Source organism: Centruroides vittatus, unplaced genomic scaffold, assembly GCF_030686945.1.
Source record: "Centruroides vittatus isolate TY-2023 unplaced genomic scaffold, ASM3068694v2 contig_391, whole genome shotgun sequence".
NCBI lineage: Eukaryota > Metazoa > Arthropoda > Arachnida > Scorpiones > Buthidae > Centruroides > Centruroides vittatus.
Window position 1 is genome coordinate 485,876 of NW_027122207.1, and position 25,442 is coordinate 511,317.

Consider the following 25,442-nt stretch of genomic DNA (forward strand, 5'->3'; position numbering starts at 1 on the left):
CGAAAGAGGTACGAGGGCCTATAGAATACTGGGAGAATTGGAGATCCTAGACGTCGAACTGCTGGTTCAGTGGAGACAGAGAGGAGATTTCGATTGTAAGAACACAAATCATTAAGGATATCGTCTAAACCACTTGGACCCCGGGTACTTTTCTGTCTGCCTTTCCATCTTTACTTTCCTAGGTCTATCTGTTTCCTTTCCTTATTAGTTTTAAGGTTAGTTTTAAATTAGTCATTAAGTTTAGTTTTTAAGTCGGGAATAAAAGTTTTGTTACGCGCGCGTGTATCATCGCTTGTACGCGAACAAGTGGCGACCCCCCCTTCCCCAGCAGGAATACTCACGTTGGGATTTTATTGTAAATACGATAGAAAAGAACCGTGTGCCGGGAGTAATAAAAGTTTATTTAATTGTATACAGAAGTTTTTTTTTGTTCATATTTGTAGCGTTTATTCGCGGACCTACGAATTCTCTCGGTACGAACAACCACACCTCATTAACACAGACTGAGGTTTATAGGATCCCTCTGTGGGATGGCAGGTTTCAGAGAGATTTGATATGTATTGGTTCCACCAAAAGACCCCTGAAGCAAAGACTGACAGAGCACAGGAAGCAATCCACCTCCCTATTCATATATTCATATGACAACATACAAGAAAATTTAAATCAGACAATCATCGTAAGGACATTACATACACTAACCAAATAAAGGAGTTGGAAGTTCTTGAAATATTCAAAACAGACCAGCAAGGGTGATACATTAACTTTAAAGATGAAAAATGTATGTTGTATTCATGGCAAGTTCTTTTTGATACAACTTTATCACCTTAATTGTCAATAGAGAATATTCACACCCAATTGGTCAGTGGTTGAATTTAAGTTTTAAATTAAGCCAATGTTCTTGTGACATTCCATCTTAGAATGATAAGAATGGAAACTCCATTCTAGAAGTTTAAATCAGAGGCAGATCTTAGAAGAAGGTTGAAAATGTTAGTAAAGTGATATACACTGTTATGCTGGACTTATTATAGGTTTGAATGTGTGTTATATTTATTTATGGTCTAGTTCTTTAAAATATTTAATTTTGGAGCAAGCTAACAAACACTAGAATAAAACAAATATGATAAAACAATTTTTTACAAATAATTTTAATGTTACAAGAAGCATACAATTCATACAAGAAGCATACAATACATATCATTCATATCTATTTATAGACAAAAATAGTATTACAGTATATTTGACAAATTTTTTTATCAATTCCATTTTTAGGCCTTCTTTGTCCCAGGCCCTGAATGTGTAGCACCAATCTAGTTACAGCACTGCATAACATAAACAGTCCTGTTCTGCTAAGTACAGCTGGCTTACTGCTGGACCTTGCAACAATCTAACAGAAAATTCAGTTCATGATCAAACTCTACATTCTTCTGTTAGTCAAGAACCAATAAAACTGTGCAAAACATGTTCTGTATTCAATGCAGTGCTCAATTGTCTCATCTTGTATAAATGTAAAATGAATAATATTTGAGCCATGAATGATAAACTGCATAACAAATGCTGTAAAATATCATCCAATTTTATATAGCATTGGAGGAAAAGAAAATAAAAATTAAGAGGTTTTTATATGGAGAAATATTGCAAAGGATTTGTTTCCTAGAATAATTGATAAAAATGAAGGATATAAAATAGGCCTAATTCAAATAGTTTCCTCATTATAGTTTTAAATCTTGATAACATTATGATAGATATTGTTCTTGATTTAACAAAAGATATATTAGATAAAAGTTAAGATATAATATAAAAGTTAGATACACTATTTATTCTATATTGTAGAATTATGAATACATTATGTCATGTGTAAGCAAGTGTCTAATAAGTACACTAAATTGTAGAACTGTAACAGAACATTATTCAACAACTTTCAGTGGAACAGCAACATCTAATGGAAGTGAACCATGAACCAGCCTTTAGTGCTTCTACAACCTTACTTACTGTTAAAAAATGTATTGCTTAAAGAACACCATTTTTCATTAGAATCAAAGCTCAAAGATGCTTCAAAAAGTTTTAATAAAACTAAAATTTCTCAATTCTATTAAAAATAAACTTTTGTTTTAGAATTATTAATAATTATATATATTAAATATATAAATTATTACAGTAAAATCTCACTAATCCAGACAAACTGGGACCTGAACCTGTTCAGATTAGCAAGTGTTATGGATTACCTGAAATTATTTTTTCTAATGTATTTTTGATATTAGTGTGGAGTTTCAATATCCTGTAGTTGGATGAGCTTGTTGTATTAAGTCATCCTGACTAATACAACAAGGATGACTTAATACAACAATACTTATCCTTTGAGATACTGACAAGCTCATAATAATAATTTATAAAAAATTTTAGTAATGTAAGACATTTTATAAAAAATTATCACAAATATATCTAGTAAAAATTCAGACAGAGAAGCAATCACAAAAACAAAAAAAAACCAATATATTTTTGAAATATATTAAAAAGTGTGGCCGTCGGCCACGATATTGTATATTCTGTATATTTTATATTGAATTAGTCTTAGATTTTCTTTGTTTCTTTGTCTAACTCTTTCTAGAACTTTCTTTTGTCTAACTCTTCCTAGAGCTTTCTTTGTATAACTCTTTTGCCCTTGGGGGAGGATTATCTTTCCCTCAATAGTAAGAACAAAAGAGGGAGTGAGGCCCTGAAGCAAAAGGGACAGAAAGAGTGAGAGTCTGGGTTGAAATCCCGAAGAGGTAGGAGCTGGAAAAAGAGTGCTTCAGAAAGGGAGAAGGGTGATCTAAGACGATAAAGTGCAGAGAGAGATCATCGAGGAAAGACGACTCAGTCCGGAAGAAAAAGATTATAGACGAAAGGTCTATAAGGAAAAGGGGTACAAACGAAACAAAAGAGAGAGATCCGAAGTTGTTCCCTACCAAAAGACACATCGCAAAGAAACCCGGGTATTTCTACTACTTTCCCTATCGTTCTTTATTTCTTCTATTCTTCCATTTTTTTAGTTTTAAGTTAGTATAAGTTAGTGTAAGTGAATACGGTCCTCGTCAGATTGTCGCGTGTGTGCAAGATAACTGTTTTTGAGGACAAACTTTTAATGCCTGTATATATAAAATTCTGGAAGTTGTAAAGTTGGGATCCTATGTAAAGAACCTGTTCAGAGAGAATAAAACTACTTTGTATTAAGTTTTATTTTGTACCATTTCGCTCGCGGGATCGTGTACCTCTCATTACGAACACCACAAATGGCGTCCGCGACAGGATACCAACTGTAACACAAAGGCATTTTGTCATATATCTTTCTCCTTGTAATATCCCATTGTAATTTTAGTCTATCTTATTTGTATATATACATATTGTAATGGCCACGAACAACCAAGTGGGGAGCTCGAATTCTGGTGAAGGTTTCGATCCGAGCCCACCGTTAGTCGTTACAGGATTCTTGGGCATGATCCCTATGTTTTCTGGAACGCAGGGTGATACGGTCAACATTAAGCAGTTTTTCCAGACAATAGAAAATATAGTTAAGTTGGCCGGATGGAATGACGAGGTCAAGGTAGCGGTACTGCAGTCGCGGTTAAAAGGTGAACCATTGGCCACATTCTTATGTTTGGTAGAGCAATACCCTGGAAAATACGAGGAGATAAAATATGATTTAATAAAATGTTTTGGGAAGAGAGAGGCTGCAGAAAGGGACTTCGTAGATAAGTTGTTAAGTTTGAAGCAAGGGCATAGCGAGTCTGTAACGGACTTCGTGATCCGTACAAAGACGTTACTGGCACGGGCTACCAGGGAAAATAATAAAATAAGTGTACTGCGTGACGATATAATCCAGGAGCGATTTATAAAGGGATTGAGAGGGAGCCTTAAGGCCAACGTACTAAGGAGAGCGCCAAAAACGCTGGAAGAAGCCTTCGAGATAGCGGAAGGAGAAGAAAAAATAGAAATAGTGTGTGGAGGCAGGTTCGAACAAAGAGGGGTAAATTTGAACATTGGGGAACAATCTGCCATGGGTGCCGAAAGATGGGAAGATCCAAGAATTCAGGATAATAAAAATGAGGAAAAAATTAAAGGGTTGGAAAAGAAAATCGAATCATTAGTAGAAGCAGTGAATAAGATATTGGATAAAGGGAATCAGGATAGGAGGGTGAATGATAGAAGATGTTACGTATATGGCGATGCTAGCCATTTTGCCCGTAACTGTCCAAATCGTAAAAGGGAATCGTTTAAACTGATAAAGGAGTGCCATACAGGCCGGCATAGCGCTCCTTGTGTAAGAATTAAGCTGGCCGACAAAGTTTTTAAGTCACAAAAAGGTCTTCCACTAATTAATGGAGAAGTTGAGGGTATTAGACTGTGCTTTCTCATAGATACGGGAGCCGAAAGGTCAGTCTTGAGTTCCACGGTAATGAAACGTATCTCCAGACAAGACATAGCTAGGGCAACTATTGAGGGTGAGTTTTTAGGGATAAGAGGCATCAATGGCGAAGTAACAGAATGTGAGAAAGTTTTGTACACCGAGGTGGGATATAGGGATAAGGCATCCAAGATAACCGTAGCATGCATGCAGCTTCCTGGACACATAGAATACGATGGTATCTTGGGAATAGATATACTCGGGAGAATGTATGAAATAATCAGTAGTGTGAGAAGGGCAATGGAGGAAAGCGCAAGCAGTAATGGGGGGAGTAAAGGCGTGTATGATGATTATGCAAATGATACTATAGGTAACATGAGAAACCACAATAAAAGGCTAATGAGGTGGTCAGCGGAGATAGCGGACTGTAATGTTCAAATAAGTCACATAAAAGGGAAGTGCAATGAGGTGGCAGATACTTTATCACGGATAAACATTAATAGCAATAAGGCCAAGAAGGTGAATAATAATGTAAGAGAGAATAAAGAACTCTGGAGTAAAGTAGTAGAATCACAAGGTGATGGAGAGTTCTTAAGGAAGACGAGGGAAAACTTTAAGGGTCATAACCGAAGTGAAGACATCAGGAGAGTCGCATATGAATTAGGAAGGCAACGTAACCTAAAAAATAGGGGAAGAGAAAACGAGGGTAGGAAGGAAAAATTATGGGAAGAAGGGCAGCGGGTATGGTTACTCCGGAAAGGGAGGAGAAAGAGCACCGGAAAATTTTCTCCAAAGTACTTGGGCCCATATAGAATAGTACGAGTGTTGGGTCCTGTAACTGTTGAACTTGGCAGTAACCGCCAAGATGAGAGATGGGTGGTACACACCAACCGGATCAAACCATGTTACGCTCCAATATATAAAGAAGGTAGGAGGAGGAACCCTCAGTATGTGAAGAGAAGAGAGTCACCCGTAAGAGATGAGGAAGAAGATGAAGATCCCACTGATTACATACGGACATGATTACCCAGGAGAAGACCCGTACTAAATTCACCCACACAGGATGTGGAAGAGGTCGAAAACGAGGGTGCCGGTGAAAGGTGTACTGAAGATGATAAAGAAAAAACACTGCAACACCCCTATAATACGCGTAGATGTAAAGTCAACTACCGTAGATTACACTATGGAGTGTGACTCTTATGAGGGGGACGTATGTGGCCGTCGGCCATGATATTGTATATTTTGTATATTTTATATTGAATTAGTCTTAGATTTTCTTTGTTTCTTTGTCTAACTCTTTCTAGAACTTTCTTTTGTCTAACTCTTCCTAGAACTTTCTTTGTATAACTCTTTTGCCCTTGGGGGAGGATTATCTTTCCCTCAATAGTAAGAACAAAAGAGGGAGTGAGGCCCTGAAGCAAAAGGGACAGAAAGAGTGAGAGTCTGGGTTGAAATCCCGAAGAGGTAGGAGCTGGAAAAAGAGTGCTTCAGAAAGGGAGAAGGGTGATCTAAGACGATAAAGTGCAGAGAGAGATCACATCAAGAAAAAGATTATAGACCTTTCGTCTATAATCTTTTTCTTCTGGACTGAGTCGTCTTTCCTCGTCCGGAAGAAAAAGATTATAGACGAAAGGTCTCTAAGGAAAAGGGCTACAAACGAAACAAAAGAGAGAGATCCGAAGTTGTTCCCCACTAAAAGACACATCGCAAAGAAACCCGGGTATTTCTACTACTTTCCCTATCGTTCTTTATTTCTTCTATTCTTCCATTTTTTTAGTTTTAAGTTAGTATAAGTTAGTGTAAGTGAATACGGTCCTCGTCAGATTGTCGCGTGTGTGCAAGATAACTGTTTTTGAGGACAAACTTTTAATGCCTGTATATATAAAATTCTGGAAGTTGTAAAGTTGGGATCCTATGTAAAGAACCTGTTCAGAGAGAATAAAACTACTTTGTATTGTACCATTTCGCTCGCGGGATCGTGTACCTCTCATTACAAACACCACAAAAGAATTATTACTACAAAAATTACTTATGCAAAAAAACTAATAATAGAAAAACATTAAAAACAAAAATGAAACATTTGGTAATATTTCATTAACACTAGAGAACAACACAGGCCAATACTTAAAAATGATAGTAAAGATAGTAAACCTGAAAACTCCTTCATTGTTTGAGAGATTTTTTAATCTTATAACATTTTCTAGTTTGTACTACATATTTATGAGAATCATTTTCAAAGTAAGAATTGGTTTGTTACAAAGAAAGAAAAACTTGATATGTAAAAATAAAAATTTTTTAAATAATAAAATTGTTATTTTTAAAACAAAGATACAACTTTCTCTTATTTTTCTACAAAAATCATGCATCCATATATTTCTCTGAATGAGGGACAAGCTTGATGATTTCCTCACTAAAGAAGTCTAATTTAATCTGACAATCATTTGGCATTAATCTAAAAATCAGATTAATGGATATTTACATTTGTATTAAAGAAGTCTGTTGTCAGTCCATTTAACCAATTGGTGACAGTTAGGGATTGCTTTACTGGTAAACTGGTTTAACAGTTTACCAGTAATCAAGTTAAAAAAAATGCATTGGTAAATATACTGATAATTTGACATTTTTTACTGGTAAATTTGATAAAATCTAGGTAGACATGTGATAATTTTTGAAGCCAAATATTTATTTGTGTATACTTTCACATATATTTATATTTTTATTTATTAAAGACAGAAGCAGAAAACATTTTTATTTAAACTTTAAAATGTAGTTTATGTCATTTATATTTTAAATTATTATTTTACAGTTTTTTACAATTTTAAGAAACAAATTTCCAACCTGTCAGCATCATGCTGGACAGCTGGGCAATTGTTTCTTAACACACAATACCTAGAGCACAATAATTATTTTAGTCAAGTAACATTTTAGATGGCAAAATGGAATACACTTATTTGAATGCAAGTGCTCATACTTTTCATGTGCAGTATTAAAAAATTACAGCATACTCAAAAAGTTTCATTGCTGAAAAATAATGTTTAAAAATGAAAAAAAAGGACTTTAATTGATCATAAAGCACTATGTTTTGAAAATTTACCATTTTCTTGGTAATAAAAAAGTCAGTAAATATGTATGTATTATGGCAACCTTTAGTGACAATTTCCTGAACATCATTGTTCATCTGCAATCATTTTTCATCCAAAATCTCCTTTAACTTAGAAAAAAGATAAAAATTGCCAGATCTTAACTTAGGGGAAATGGTTGATTATTTTTCATTTGAACTTTTGCAGTAATGTTTGCATTTTTCCAGTGATATGTGGACCTGCATTGTTATGAAGCAAACATTCTTGTAATATATGTTGATGATTTAAATAAACATTAAATGTAATTGTGTAGGTGCCGAGGTGCAACACAGGTTGGAAGGGTTCAGAGAGGGTGTGGCAAAAAAAGGACAGCGATGTTGTAGCTCGAGGGAACCAGCTGGAGGTAGAAGTGTTTAGTTGTATTAATAAAGAGTTATTCATATTATATTATCTGGTCAGTTGAGTCGTTTATAATACAATTCTCCTTTAATGAACAGATTCAATTGACAATTTGGATAGCGTGCATAGTTCTTTTCAATATTTCACAATATCTGTCAGTATTGATTGTTTCTCTTCAAAGCAGAAAATCACCTTGAAATGAAATGAACACCTTTTCAGTTCTATAAAACTGTTATAACTTTCATGTTTTATTTGGTGCTTCTCGACTTTTATGGGTTTTGCCAGAGAATGTGCATGATGCCATTCAAGATTGCTACTTGCTTTAAGGCATGTAATGAGACCAATGTCTCATCTGCTCTTATTAACTGATCCAAAAATTCATAGCCTTTGTGGTAATGCTCCAAAAATGTCTGATATATAACCACTCATTTCTGCTTGTGTTCCAGTATAAGTATTTTTGATACCCATCTTTTGGTAGTAAAAATGAATAGTGATAATTTTGTAAAGGACTGATCAAGAAACAATAAGAAATACTCATTAAGTTGAGTAGTAAAGTGATACACTGCTGGAAATTAAAGGTTAAAAACATAAGTTTCCCTCACACCATAGAAGACAAAAAATGTACTAGTTAAAATTATATAATTTTTTTGAAACAGCACGAGATTGCCTTCCATTTTTGAACATCTTGAAGTGAAGCATGCTCTGATTTAAAACATTCGATTGTAAGAATCCAGTTACAGCAAATTTGGCCTGAAGAAGAGCCCAGGAGGGGCACCAAAAGCGTTTGCCAACCTATGTTTGGATTTTTCATGCCAGATATTGGTTACGGAGTGTACACTTTTTGGAAATTAAAAGTTGTGTGTATTTGTTGTAAACTGTATTCTATAAGTATATCAAACATCACGAAGCCCAATAAGTATAAAGAAACATCGTCAAACGATCACCTAAATAATCAGTTTTATTATAATAGTTAAGGGATGGCACCTGATGTCTACCTCTAGTAGCAAATTACTTAGTAGTAATTATTAAAATTAGTGAAATTATAGCCTGATTATTTAGGTAATCATTTGGTGATGTTTCTATAAATTGTATTCTAGTTTTAGTTTTATCTTATTAAAGCACTTGTTTTTCCAAATGAACACATCAGTTATTAACTTCTCAGTGATGGCAGATGGGTGCCATGAACACAGTTTATATGTACATTTCTTTTTCCTTCCTTGAATACTCAACAGCACTTACATATATTTCCTTTATTCATTGTGTATACTAATTTTTTTCTAAGTTGATGTGTTACTTCAAAATTTTAAATTAACATTAATTTTATATGTATTATGGCTCTCAAATGTTCAATATCAGACTTATTACACTGATACAAGGAGACATGTAGATCAAAAGGAAATTAAACTCTGTTTTTCTTTCCTATTTATACACTTTATTATGGTATGCATTTTGGAGCAAATACCTCATCAGCCATTACATAAGATAAATTACAAAAAGTTGGACAAATTCTCTGTGAAGGTTCAAACATATAAAATTGGCTATACATTCTTTGTCATATATTTAAAAACCATATATATTGATAAATACTTTAATACGACAATTCACTGCACACAAACTGCCAAAAATTTACATAAACTTATCATTTTCAACACACCTCCTTTTTATATTGTACATTTTTGTAGAAAAAAGTACAATATAAGAAGACGGTGTCTCAAAAAGTCAACAAGTTTAAGTACATTTTTGGTAGTTTATGTGCAGTGAATAGCTGCATTAAAGTATTTATCAATATATGTGGTTTTAAGCAGCTGTCTTAGAGCCATAATATATGTAATAGTGAACAATAAGATAAGAAGCAGTTCCAAATGGGCAAATATCATCAATTTTTTAAATCCTTTATTGTGTCTTAAATACTTTCAGTTTCTAATATAATTTTTTAATTTAAAAAACTTGTGATCATTTTTCTTCTAAACAGAAAAATTTCTTTCTACATCAACTGTAGTTAGTGGTACACATGCTAATTCACTTAGTATTAATTGGACAATGTCAATTGTTATTTCCAGATAAACCTAAACAATGGACTGAAATGCAGTCATTAGACCCAAAATGCATTTCCTCCATTAAAATCAATATCAACAAATACTCCTTGTATGATGTTACAGAAGAAAGAAGCCCATAGCTTTTAATTCTTTAAAATCCACAACAAAACCAGAAACGGAAAGTTTACTGAACAACTCTGTTGCATAGCTTGAAGTTCTTCATTTTTCTATAATATTTCTGAAAAAGGTTTTCTTAATTATTTCTCCCTTTGCTCCAAGAATATGCTCAAGAACTATTCCAATTTACTTATTAAGGATAAGGCCTCAAGTTTCAATTATCTTGATTGCTTCTTCTAGAAAACTAAACTGCACAATAATAACAGTTCTACAGTATTTTTATTTAACAATTTTTTCAATACTTTAATAGAAAGTACATCATCATCAATTTCTTGTATTACTGCTGTAAATTTTTTGAATTAAGAATAAACCAAACTGGTATCAGTAGAGAGCTCACATTTTTTTCATAAATTGTTTGAAGTTTTTCATATAAAATAGTGCTGCTTCTAGTCAATTACCCCAACAGGTGATTATTGACTAGGAAGGAGCAAATTTTCTCAATCACTACTCTTGCAAGCATTTTAGGAATACTTTCTTTCATGAAGAAATAAATAAATATTTGGGATAAATTTGGGAATCGAAAGAACAAACTTAATTGTCTATTTATCAACTTGTGATATTAGATGTCACAAGTTAATAAGATGATAACTGACAAATTGTAATATTATTTTAGATGATGTATGCTTTCTGGTAGAGAGTACACAAACAACAATGCGAAAAAAGTGAAAAATGTCACAAAATTGTTAATTGAATAAATTCTATAGAATAAACAAGGTGAATAAGACCAATTTCCAGCACAAAAATTATGTTTTGACTATGTTAAATGGGCATCTTCAGGCTAACTGACCTTTGCAGCTGTTAAAACAAGGGGATTGACATTCACATGTTAAGAGGGGTGACATCAGAGAGAGAAAAGAGGGAGAGAGAAAGATTGTAAGATTAAAAATCTTAGTTTGACTTCCATGCAGGGGAGAAGGAATCTATATCTCAAAAATTTATAGTAGCATTTTTTCTCTCGGCTTTGTAAATTTCTAAATATCTATATAATGAATTTTTAATTCATTAAAATCTGACAACATGTAATGTCTTAAAATTAGCATCATCTACTATCCTAAAATTCTATAGTTTCCAAGTTTGCATTCTTAAATATTACCAATTATTGATAAATACATTCTGTTCACCCAACCAAAAAGCATCAAAGTTCAAAAAGGAAAAGCAAGAACAATAATTACCAACAAATGTAAAACACACAACAAAGGAGATGAAAGAGGAAAAACAGCAAAAAACAAGTAACAACACTAGAAAAGATGAGAAAAATAAAACTTTATAAAAAAAAAGTCTTATTGGAGCAACATATATAAATATTTAATATCATCTCAATACTGTGAAGCAAAAACCAGAGCAATTGCTCCAAAATCTGCTCTTTAATTATTATTTAACTTTTTTGTTATCTTATTATAATAACAAAGCTAAAAAATAATTAATTCTTTTATTTAGTTCTTTACAATTTGATATATTCAAGAAGTTTTAATTTATAGTGTCATACTATTTTATAATGATGTAATAATTAAATAAATGTTGCATTATTTAATTATGCTTTCTTCATAAGTTTACATTAAATATTCAGAAATTATAGATTATTAGCATTACATTTCATATTATCAGAGTAACTATGTATAATTGTGTCCACTTTAATATTATTAAATTTAATTAGAATCTTCTAAATTACACACATTAAATATAACATTTAACAAATAATTAATAAATTTTATAGTACCTACAAACAAAATTTGTATAAAAAGTTTAATTTATTATATAGGCCTAAATAGTTTAATAATGCAACATTACTATCAATAAATCTTTGTGTAAATTTTCTATTTCACAAGGATTAGTTTCAAATATATTATTGTACAAAAAGAGTCTTCATTATAAAAATTTAAAATTTTAGTTTAATAAATTAAAAAGAAACTTTTTAAATATTAAATAAAAGATTCAATCTTTTCATATATTTACATAGTTGCTAACTATCAGCATTGGGTGCTAACCAGTAGCATTTTGTATGCTTCATCAGTGGACAGACCACTTTTCCTTTTTCAGCATTTTTAAAAAATTTGATATTATTACATAAACACTTTATTTAAGGAGTCTAATACCAACATATATGCCGAAGGCATTACTGTATATGTATTTTATAACAATGTTAGTACCATCATGTTGGTAGTTAAATGAGTTATGACCAATTTGTCAGTGGAAGGAAACAAGTTTAGTTTACTTTTACAGTTAGACTAAATCATTGAGCAGTGCTACAGTTTCTCCACTCAAAAAGAAGAAACATCTGATTCATTACTTAAGAATATATATTCCACATGGAATGAACTTTCTCAAAAAACGAAATGACATAGTTCTTTGAGATTTGTGGAATTTTACAAAAATTTGTAATCTTTGTAAAATAGTAAGTCTGATGATTTTGCATTGCATTGCATTTGAACACAGCAATGCAACATAAGCAATGCAGAGCCTTCTCTGCATTGCTGTGTGGCAAAAAGAAAAGATATTCAGTATGATAGCAAAAAGTAACATAGAGATATGAACTAAATCACAACCAGAAAACATTGTCCTTAATAATTGCAGTGAAAGTCAATAAACTAACTGACAACAACTGTCATAAGTACACTGTAATAAAAGATGATATTAAGAAAGCAAAACATTGCACAAAAACATATAACAGGAGGCACTCATCAGGCAATAACAAGTCTCATGAGACATCAAGATAGTGTACATCATATTTCTCATCATAAATCTGTACATTTATGATGTGTCCCGTAAAATACTTAAACTTTTTTAAATCATGATGTTAAGCTATTGCCATTCTCTTAACAATGTTTATAGCAACAGCTTTATAAGATATCGTATAAAAAGATAACATTAATTTTGTTTATTAAAGGTATTTAATAAAAGAATTATGCAATACCAATGTTAATAAATAATTTTTTTCGCTTTTTATGCTGTCAGCATTTTTATTCAAAAATCAGTGTTTTTCTACCATCTCAGCTATTCCCCACTCTAAAGGTTGGCAAGTACGTATTTATATTTATATTTCCTTACTATAACAAATCTTTTCTGCTAGAAACACTTTAATATTGTATATGATTGTAAAATAAAAACTATATAAAATATTTAAAAATATAAAAAGGACTTTGTCTAAATTTATACTTCATATATATAGGATTTTTCATCAAAAGAACATTTACGGATTTTTAGTTTAATATAAACTCTTTCTTCACCGAACATTCTGCACTGAAGAGTTATAGAAGAGTTAGAAATTGATGTTAATCTTATTTGACTGCAGAACTAATAATTAATTCTATAATATTTAGAAAACAAGTAACTTAAAAATCAGTTTCTTTTTTCTAAAATCTAAAATTGGATATTTATAAATTGCTATTGGTTTATGTATATTTGTACATATTCCCTTCATAATAATCACTTTCTGTTTACTTCAATATAAAAGTGAAGATGATTATTCAAGCAAAAAAAAACTTAGTTACTTAATAAATGAATTCTATAAGCTCATATGTTTTAGTATTTTATGTCAATAGATGCAAAAATTAAAACCAACATATACTACTACTCAAATATTAGAACTAAATCTATTTTATTTGATTTAACATAAAAGCTAAAAAAAAACAAAGGGTTAGAGTTGCATCTTTTTTATAAGAGTAAATGGATTTATGGAAATAGAAATTTTTAAATGAGATCAGTCTCATCTGTTCCAAATCTGCAGAGCAGCTGAAGTTAGATCTAGAAATTCAAAAATATTCTTGTACTAAATAAAACATCTGTAGCTTTTATATTTAGATCTGTTTGTATTACTTTCTGATAAAGTGTCATAATTTCCTTATATATGTCATACAATATGTATAATAAATATAGGTCTATATTTTCAGAATTATATTCTGTGTGATACAAAGTAATCAAATCATATTAGATCTAAACATATAAATTGTTATTTTCGTATATAAAATAATTATTAACACAAAACATATAATATATTACAAATAATAATAGAAATTTAAAGTGCTGTATCTCAAGAAAATAGGAAGTATTACCTATTTTTATATAATTTAAAATACTGATTCAAAATGACAGATTTAAATTATTTTCTAACAACATCAGATAATTGATCAGTAATCTTAGAGTCAATAACAAGCATAAAGTAGTCTTACAAACACTAATCAATATTATAATAATAAATATATCTAGATATATATTAACATTATTGTTATTAATCATGGTTTATAAATTATTGTATATTTCTTTTAATGGGTATGTGATAAAATCAAAGGCATAAAAATGAATTGTAAATTTTTTAATTAATGATTTTATATATTACAGTTCATCACTTATTCATAACTAAATACAAAATATACAGTACATTTATTTTGTTTGCATACATTCATTTACCGTATTTTTGGGAAAGTATTTCTTATAAAAAAACTAATAAATTTTATAGATTATAAATATTAGATAAATCACAAAAGTATAAAAGTGTGTATTTATGTGTCTGTTTTATATATTTTTTACACAAAGAAATACACATTACTTATTTAAGGAAACAAAAAATTGGAATAAATTCTATACTCTAACTTAGGGATGGACAACTTTTTTCTATGTAAGGGTCGCATTTTAAAACTTTTGAACTGACGCGGGCCGCATACAAGAGAAAAGAGGGGAAAAAAAAAATGCCGGTAATCACAATTATTTATATCATATATAATTATAAATTAGCATATGTATACTTAATTTAGCTTCTGGAACTGATGTAAACATAATATATCGGAAATATTTGGTTAAATATTTGTCACTGCTAGTTTTAAATTAGTTTCAATGTGTCTGTTACCCAGTTTCTTGTTTTAATTTTTACTAAATTCATCGCGGAAAAACTATTCACATACATATATTGTAGAAAATAATGTTTGAATTTTTGCTGCATACTTCTTTAAGCTGAGAAATTGATATATTTATTCATATTTTATGCGACTTGGGCCGCAAAAAATATTAATGGCGGGCCGCATGTCGCCCAGGGGCCACTGGTTGCCCATCCTTGATCTAACTAATGGATTCCAATTGTTTAGTTTCCTTAAATAAGCAACATGTTTTCTTGTATTTAAATATGATATCAAGTTTCAAGATATATTTTATATTAATTACAACTTAATATCTTTACAGTTTTAATGAAAAAAAAAAACAATTTCCTATACTCCTTGGCCAGCAATATCGCATCAAAATGTGAATGCCAACTGATTTCCATTTAATAACACAGTTGAACACCTTAATCTCCAACAAACAATTTAATGTCAGATAATATTTTTGAATATATTCAAAGTCCATCCTCAGATGATCTCACACCAAACATCCCAAATAAAATTATAGAAATAGAACATAGATTCAAGCATGTGGACTGTAACAAAAATTCAAAATTTTCATTAAATGTAAGTGAAAATTTTGAATCAGTTAACAACAGATAGCCTACACATTGCAAAACATTGATTAGTATCCTGAATATATTAAAAGTAAATCTGGCAGACAACAGCTAGATAGGAAACCTAATTATCATAAAACTGGAAATATGTTAGAGACAAGTCACAGGCATAGAAAGCTAAGTTGCAGCTTTAGAGATATTCTGTTGTCTATCTAAATGATCAAATTGAACAATTTAATTATGGTACAGTTAACAAGACATTTAAACAATTGTTATAACAGATTTGCTTATAACAGAAAATTTTTTGAATAGAATAGCAATTAAAGAATTTTACAATTAAAAATATAGTCAAAATAAACTAAAAAGGCTTGTAATTTCAAATACAAAATAAAAATATTAAATAATTTTACATTTAAAAACTTTTTAAAAATGCTTTTATTGATCATGATTTTTGAGATTGGGAGTGGGAAATACCATATACATTACTACTGTACTTTTACATACATATCATGATTAAATTCTACATTTGGTTATGTTTATCAGGTTTCAGAGTTGGGAGGATGGTAGAAGTGGCCACTTCTAAAACATTCAAATATTGATACATTTTCAGCAGGATTATGCATGTTCTCAAAGTTTCACCTTCTATCTTAATTAGAAGTGGATGAAATTTGAATTGCAAGATTTGAGGACTTAACACTAAGTTAAATAAAAGTGTTTTTAAAAAACAAATTTTTTCCCTTAAACTTTGATATGCAAATATCAAAGTTTAAGGGAAATAAATAAATGAAAAATATGCTTTTTCAACATCTTACATACTAGATCTAAATGCAATATTATCTCAACCAGCTTTAAGTCATTTAAGCTGGAATTAATATGGTTGAGATAGTATTAAAAAGTTTGCTATTAATATTCTTTTTATTCAATAATTAAAATTTTATACTTAACAATATTTTGATAATTATATCAATCTTTTTAGCATTGTAGATAGGCTTGTCATGCATCTGGGATTAGATCATATGGTCCAGGATTTATGTAGTTATCTGAATTCCAAATTATCAATAAGGTAATTAGATGCATAATTAATTACCTTGTTGATGGAATATGACAGACTACATTTGAGTTCTATGTAGAGAGGACAAGTTGAAGAAACAATAAAAAGTATTTGTATCTTAGAATTATATGTATCATTGTTCCACTACTATGGTAATAAGTATAATATTTAAATACTTATTGTATTTGAAAGTAACTATGCTCTAAAGTTTAGTACTTGTAAAATCAAAGTTGATAATTGCATAAATTCAGCTAACCTCCAGAATTTGTTCAAGAAGGAGAAACTTAATTACAGCTAACATCTAGTACCGTAACTAGTGAATTGTTTTATTACTGATATAATTATTTGTCTTAAAATTTAAACTTAATTCAATTTAATTTATTGATTCAGTGTTCACAGTAGTAAAAATTAAATAAAACTGATAAAATTTTAAGGATATTTAATGGAATTAAACTCAAATTTATACAATGAATTAAAGTATATCATGCCAACAAAATTAACTAAATCTCCCAATGTGAATTAAATGGATCTTCATTAAGCATGCTTACTCTTTGAAAAAAAATCTGTTGATTCTGCATAAACTAAAAGTATTCACACTATATAATATAATTGAACAAAACAAAAACTAACCTAAGCAAATACTTGAAATATGTTTGATGGACTTAAAGCATACATCAGATTCTGTGTGAATAATCTTTAATTCAAATGAGTAAAAGCAAATAGAATGAACAAAAATTTTTGATTTTAAGCATATTTGATTATAAAATTTGAATCATCTAAATATGCTTATACTTGACATATTTTACATAAAATATTAAAAAACTACTCAACATTTTGAAAAAAATATCTAAATGAGAAAATTTACTAATTCATCCAAGTAACCAACTAAAAATAAACATTTTTAAAAGTATAAATGTTTTCATTTAATAACATTTTATATATCAATGTGCATTTTAAAGCTATCTTAAAATATACAGAAGATAGTAATTTGATGTTTACTATTATTTTCTAACTTTGTTATATAAGTTCAGAGAATAAATTCTTATCATAAACAAGTAAATAAATCAACCTAATTTAAATAATTAATTTTAATAATTAAATCTTCTGCATAAATTTTAAAATTGCAACTTTGTATACATGTTAATGAAATTAACATGTGTTAATTTCATTCTTTTGTCTTTATTGTTTTGAACTCATTTTTTTCCTTTGTGGTAAATATTAAAAACTGAATATGATATTTTGATATTTTCTACAGTTTGAATATTATTTTATTAAATTTTATTATTATAAAAGTAGCCTATTTATTAAAATAGTCTGTTATCATCCACTTTTTTTAGTTTTTCATGCATAATTCAGATTACATTATGAATACATTGTCTAATATTTTAACATTTAAAAATTAAAGATAAATAAAAAAAACAATAGATTTTCATATAGGATCAAATATGAATTACAGATTAAATTTAATAAATGCAAGTATTCAATTACATTAAAAAATAATATTTATAGTGAAATAAAGTTTATTTACCACTATTAGGATCCATTTCTTGAAAGTTGAACTTCTTATAGCATAAGTTATATCTTATATTGTATTAACTTTAATATAGAAATCACAAGATACTGTCACACATGACAAATTTCGATTTCTGATAATTCTGTCTAGTGGACACGTGATAATTATTATTATTCATCAGATAATAAGCAATGAACATAGACAAATTAAAACACGAGTTTGACGGATAGAAACAAGATATTTTATATTTAAATAATTCGTACAAATTGAAAGTAAAACTATTTTTTTTTTTATTATTATTAATGTTAAATAAATAGGTCGAGCACGGTATCAAAATATTAACTGATATAACGTTAATGGTAGCATGTGATACATTTTTGTTGTAGAAATTAGTTTCTTTTTTACAGCATGCAGTTCATAAAAAGAAATATTTTGTCGTGTTTTAAATATAAAATAATTGAATATTTGTATTATTTTACTGTTAAATGATAAATATATTCATTCGATATTTATAACTGTTTTTTAAAATAGCATTAGTATACAGCAAATTTATGTATTTAATACGTCATAGAAGCTAATTTCGATTAAATTAAGGTTGTAATATTAATAAAGTATAATAATATTTAGTATAAAACACCAATTTCCAAAGCAGGATGTAGCACGTGACTTTTAAATAATGGTTTTATAACCTCGTTTTTTTTTAATTTTGTTATTGCAAAACTTTTTCACGTAAGAAACAAATTTTATAATTTATCATGAAAAATAACGAATGATTAAAATTGTAAATTTATATTTTATACTAAACATTTATATTACAAAAGAGAATTTATTATATTTTTTTTTTCCGAGTTTTATTTTTCAAATGTGAGAAATTTTTCCCATATATCAATATCGAACAGATATCGATTGTGGGCGGTTGATAGCAGAGCTTACTAAATTTTCCACAATAAATGAACAAATTTTTCTATTATTTATTTTAAAAATATGACCTTCTGAAGATACATTCGCTATCGACGGTGTAATCCAGACCCTTGGCTATATTCTGTATTAATCCTCCCTTTGAACTCTATACGTACTAAATTTTCTAAAATATATACATTGTTATTCTAATTTACTTAAACGTTTTGATAATACGTTAAAGCTAAACTTTTCAAAATTCTAATAAGAATTATTTCTATGGGTCAACATTTTCCCTTTTAGAAAATTTCCACGTGCATCCTGTGTCTTAGTCGAAGAATTAGGCTTATTCTATATATAAGTCGTTTTTCTTCTTTACGACGAATTCTAAAGATCATAATCTCAATTAATAATATTCATAGACTTTTCTTATAAAATGTGTAGCATGGTCAACTTTAATACGTGCTGTAACAACACAAATATTATTTTTATTATTAATTATTTTTAAGATATTTTGTCCTTTATTTCCTTTATGTGAAAAATTTTCCATATTTCATGTTTTACAAAACAGGTTTTTCATTATGAATTATTACTTTATGGATTATCTCGATATAAAACTGAACGCTGAGACAGATTTATATTAATTAACATATATTTCGATAAATATATTTTTATTACTATTTAATATATTTTTATTCAAATATAAATTGTAATTAGCGACTTATTTACTCATTTATATATACAGTATACAATACATATCTTTAATTTTCAAAACAATATCACAGTTATCGGTGAATCTCAAGGGCGATTACTTCAGTCACGAATAGCAGTTAGTATGGCTTATTAAACTTTAAACTTTTTACCTTAAAATCTGGTTTAGAATATAGTAAAGAATTTTATTATAGGATACATTTCATATAAAAATAAAATAGTTTTTTTAAAATCATATTTTGTCAATAGTTTGGTAATTTCTTTATTTTTAAATATCAAGATTTCTTTGGATTCACTGAATGGTCCTACTGAGCGAAGAGATATAATGGATCAACGGGAGGAGAAATATGGGAACCAGTAGTATTTCAATAAGTGAAACGGAAACAATATAACACTGCCAACACATTTGTAAACAAGTAATTAACTATAAACATATTATTAAGTGCATAAATACAATATAGTTTAACATATTTAAATGTATATAATTTATAAATTCAATATCGTCGAGTTATTTTGAATGTTTCTACAGATACCGTGATATTAATCGTTTATTTTCGCTTATTATTAAAATAATTGTTTTAATAAATTTTTAAACATTATACTTTTTCTTTAATTCACTTCAAATTCTTCCACTTAAAACATTTCAGAATATAAAGTTTGAAGATACATTAATAATTGATTTTCATTTAATAACCTTGTCTTGATATATAGAAAATATTACAGTAATGTCGCATTTATATGCGAATATAGTATATTAAAGTTCAATTTCCATAATTTAGCAATAACAAAAAATAAAATAAGAAATTATCAATTCAATCTTAATCATATTGTGTATCTTATTAATGTTTTTATTTAATTGAAAAATATGATCGCTCTTTAAATTTGGAACTACATTTTTTAAATAATAATAATTTACATATCTATTTTATTTTTACATATTTTCATCTAGAAATACGTTAAGAACTAATAAATATGAAAAAAATTATGACTCTTTTCCAGGTAAATAAATTCATTTAATGTTACTTTGAGTATGGTATATAATTAAATTTTCCTATATTCATTTACTCAATAAAACGGATATATGATAGATTAAAACCATGAATTATATTTACGATATGTATATAAAATATACTGTTTAAGTTACTATTATAATTTAATCTGGTAAAATATCATATAAGCGAAAAATCAATTTAAATCAATCAATGGAAAACTAAATTATTTAGTTTTAATTATAATAAGAAATAGAATATATATATATTTTTATTTCTTTCATTTTGACCATGAAATTTATTACTGGAAAAAGATAATAATCCAATTATAATTGATTTCTGTAATGAGTTAGCAGTAAATAAACTTTAATATTTTATAAATAACAATTAAAAATTGTAAACTGATATTATAGCATATATGGCATTTTTTTATTGAAATGTAATAAAAAGTTTTTACATAGAAAAATTTTCATTTCATATGTATAAAAACAAATCGCAAAATATATTTATATAATTTATCATTATATCATTGTAATATAAGTAAAAATTGCGAAATTTAATTTAAAAACGATTATTTACGCAAACGAATATTTTGTTTTGGATAAAAGAAATTATATTTCTTATCATAATATAATTGATTGGTATTTTTAATAATTTATGCAAAATGTCGATAGATTGTATGGAAAATGAAATTTTTAATTATAAATATAAAATTAACACAGTTTTTCTTCGATATTATTAAGAATATTGTATTAAATTACAATTAAAATTAAATAATAATAATTTGATTGGAAAATGAATTGTTTTTTAAAATGAAATTTTATTAATAGTAATAATAAACTTCATTTATAAGTTTTTACGTTGTATACGCATGTTGTATAGTCTCTAAGAGACGAATTATTCTCATTCGTTTCAACAAATGACGTGAATGGACATGATCAGTAGAGTTTATACGTTATTGGTTGTTTCGAAATATTTTAACCAATAAGAGAGGAGGACTCATTGTGGCGCTAAAGTCTCTTGTTGAACGACGAGGTTGTACTGTAATTGCGCAGGCGTACTGAAGTTCTTCATTAAGTGTCTATCGGATCGCGATTCAAAGACCGTACTGTGGATCACCTTAATATTGGGTTTTGTGTTAATTTTTTCAAATATTCGTAATGTCGACCAGTGGAGCAACTCCGAAGAAGGTAAGAAAGATCGAAGGATCTGTTTCTGGTGGGGAAGGCGATGAAAGCAGAGATTATGATGCCGAAACACAGAAAGCGCTAGAAGAGATCGACGCATGCCAAAACGAAATAGACGCCTTGAACGAGAAAGCTAGCGAAGAAATACTTAAAGTAGAACAGAAATACAACAAGTTAAGGAAACCATTTTTTGAAAAAAGAAATGATCTGATTAAAAAGATTCCGAACTTTTGGGTAACTGCTGTATCCTTTTCCGTCAAGTCCAAGTTAGGCTTAGATAGTCCTTTTACCTAAGCCTAACGTTTAGGGTTAGCAATGAACAGTTCTTCTTATGCTTTGTTCTTCATTAGGCTTAGTGTTAACCCAATGATCAAAAGAAATCATTACAGTTGTGAAATTTAACATGCTATTTTTCTTTCCAATGTGAGTATAATGATGCTAATTATAAGTTTAATTCGATTTTTCATATCTTATATACAAATTAATGAATTTGTAAGTGAGTTAGGCTTAAGATCATTTTCGTCACGTGTGTATATAAACAGTTGTACATTTCGGTCATGTCTTTCGACCTCAGCAATTTAACTGTAGATTTTAATTAAAACTAGTAACTAATTTTTTAAATTTAACGGAAATTAAGTAATACAAATATATTACATTTTGCATAAATTAACATTAACCGGTTAATTTATTTAATTACAATAATAATAAAGTGAATTTATTTAATTTTTAATAAGTTAAAGAATTAGTATACCAGAAAATGTAGGATTTTTTATTTATTTATGGCTACTGATAGGATAGATATTAGTTACTAAACAAATTTTTGTAGACTTTGCAATTACTTGATTAATTTTTTTTATTATAAGTTTGTATAGTTTATAGTCAATGGTTAACTGTTTCCTAAAGCGTTATTTTATTATAATAAGGTGAATAGAATTCAATTTTAACTGTTGAACACCAGAATTGATAAAACCACTTGCAAATATTTCATATCAAATGATGAATTTTAGTAAAATGTCATCTCTCTCAAACAATATAAATTATAATAAATATTAAAAATTAGGGTATTTTAATTTAATTTGCATATTTTAGTTTTACTTTATTGTTTGTCGATTTTTTTATTACATTTAAAACTTGTGTAACATTTTTTTTTCTTGGTTTAAAATTATTAATAGTACAGTAGTGCATTGGTATCTTGTCGGTACAAAAACATATCAAGATTGCGAGTGCATGATGTTTATATATTTTTGATCATTAACTAAAGGCAAATCGTATAATGTCGTAAAATTTGATAAAATCATTCTAGATTTTGACAAAATACGTAATAAATACTAAAACTTAATGGTATCTGTCATCCTACTAATAATGAAAAAATGAATATTCTCACACAACTTTTCATATTTACAATATAATTAATTTGCATAAGTTTGGGCCTTTTTAAAAAGAAGTCATCAGTTTGTGAATGATGTGTGAGTGCTAGATATCTGCATATGTATTTGTAAAATGCATAAACTAAAATTTTTTATTTGTAGGTATTCAATTTGTTAGTTCAGTTTTAATATAATTTTACACCAATAGATGGCGCGACAAGTTTATTCCCCTTTTAAAATCAGTGAATGTATGATGGTAACTGTTGGTACATTTTTTTTATGCATGAATATCTTTATTGAAAGATCTAAAAATTACATAGATAAATTATATTTTATTATAATTTTAAATTGTATGTATTGTATTCTACACTGTAAGACTGTTTTCAGTATTTATGATAGACATATAAGAATATTACAAGTTTCAAAATGTGGGATTGGAATATGTTGTACGAACAAAAAATAGGTTTTTAAAATTGCTGAAATGCATTAGTTGCATCTTATCAATAAGAGTGGTTCACAGTATTTATCCAGTAGTATACAGCATTTTGCTTTTGCAGATAGTGTTATCAGTCAGCAAATTTGCATGATGGATTATGCGGCCAATTTGTTTTTGTTATGATAAAAGAGTAATGCAATCCAATAGCCAATAGAGTAGCAATGCTTGAAGAGCATCACTATTATAGAAGCCAATGAGACATATATGCTAGACACGTGCAGTCAATTGAGTGATGAATCAGAAACTTTATTGCATCGAAGCATGGTAAGCAGTGATATTGATGGCAATCATTAAGGAAACTAAATGCTTTCAAAATCAAAAACTATAAAAGTGTTGTGATAAAATTTGAAAAAAAATTAGGAAAATTTGGAGAATAAAGTGTAAGCCAATGTACCTTTCTGATTAAATTATTTTTTCTTCCTTCAAACGGTATAATTTGTGCTGGATATTTTTTAATATATTTACATGCATTTGACTTAATTAATTCAGTTTTATATAATATGTTTATTATTTCCTTCCTTCATTGACTATTCTATTCACTGCTACCAACCAGCTTGTAATGGTAATGTGAATGGCCAAATCTCCACCATCTGGTAATGTGTTGGACAAATGTATATAATGTGAACCAGTTTTTAGTTGCATTTGTTTGTATCTTTTGGTGATATAGAAATTAATTTATTATTATAAAAATTACAATAAGTTGAAAATAACTAAGAACTTAGATAAATAAAACAAACTTTCAATTTATATCTATCCTATTAAGAATACTTAACCCAAATATTGGTTTGTTTGGAAAGTTCATAGCAATTTTTAAGAGAAATAAAAGAAACTATCTAATAAAAGAAACTAATAAATGGGAAAATAAAATTACTAATAACCAAACAAAAATAAAAGATAAAAAAACCGAATCGAAACCAAAATATACCAGCTTCCCATACATTAGGAACCTTTATGAAGAAATCGACATAGATATGAGGAAAAATAATATAAAACTTGCCCCAAAATACGTAAACCTGTTATCTAGACTTAAAGCGAAACAAAGAAAAAAGAAACAGACGATAAAAAAAGAAGATATGAAAAACATAGTTTACAAGATACCATGCACTTGCAAAAATACCAACTTCTATATAGGAGAAACAAAACGAAAACTCAAAATAAGAGTGAAAGAACATATAGCCGATTTAAAGTACAACAGACTAAACTCAGTATTCCATGACCATTGTGTGTTAAATAACTGTAAAATCGATGATACTAAAACAAGCATTTTACATAGAGAAAAGAAGACATACAACAGAAAATTCAAAGAAAGTGTAGAAATCATTAAAAATAAAAATAAGACCTGCATAAATACTAATCTAAGCATAAAAATCAATGAAAACTGGATTAAATTACTATAAAATATACTATAAAATAAAAAACTGTTTTACGATCTGTTACGTCATTTGCATAGCGACAAATATTAAAAATACTAAAAGCGGGAAAAAATAGCAATGGCCACGTGCTATGTTCTAAAAAAATCACCGCTAAACCCCCCGAATAATTTTATCGGAAAAGAAACCTATTAAAAAAAAAAGGAACATTCCCCTGCTAATGCTCGACCAGACATATGCAAATTAAAAATAGATCGTGCTCCGCAGTTGAGGTGGAGGAGTACGAGCTCAGTGTTAGACAACACACCGGAAGACGAATCTCAGGTATGGTTTCACGAATATGATTTGTGAAAGAATAACCCCGTA

The 25,442-nt window shown here is 28.6% G+C and overlaps 2 protein-coding genes across 5 annotated transcripts in view; one reads left to right on the forward strand and one right to left on the reverse strand.

Annotated features, from left to right (window-relative positions):
- The window catches only part of LOC136975877 (lysosomal dipeptide transporter MFSD1-like), an 86,021-nt gene extending 67,250 nt beyond the window's left edge, over positions 1 to 18,771 (reverse strand). The window contains exon 1 of the mRNA XM_067271027.1: positions 18,075 to 18,771. Coding sequence (XP_067127128.1) covers positions 18,075 to 18,090 — 16 coding nt within the window. The 5' untranslated portion in view covers positions 18,091 to 18,771. The remainder of the gene's footprint in view (positions 1 to 18,074) is intronic.
- A 2,927-nt stretch (positions 18,772 to 21,698) lies between these two features.
- The window catches only part of Set (NAP domain-containing protein SET), a 65,120-nt gene continuing 61,376 nt past the window's right edge, over positions 21,699 to 25,442 (forward strand). For all 4 annotated transcript variants that reach the window (XM_067271030.1, XM_067271032.1, XM_067271029.1 and 1 more), the window contains exon 1: positions 21,699 to 22,086. In XM_067271030.1, coding sequence (XP_067127131.1) covers positions 21,817 to 22,086 — 270 coding nt within the window. In that variant the 5' untranslated portion in view covers positions 21,699 to 21,816. The remainder of the gene's footprint in view (positions 22,087 to 25,442) is intronic.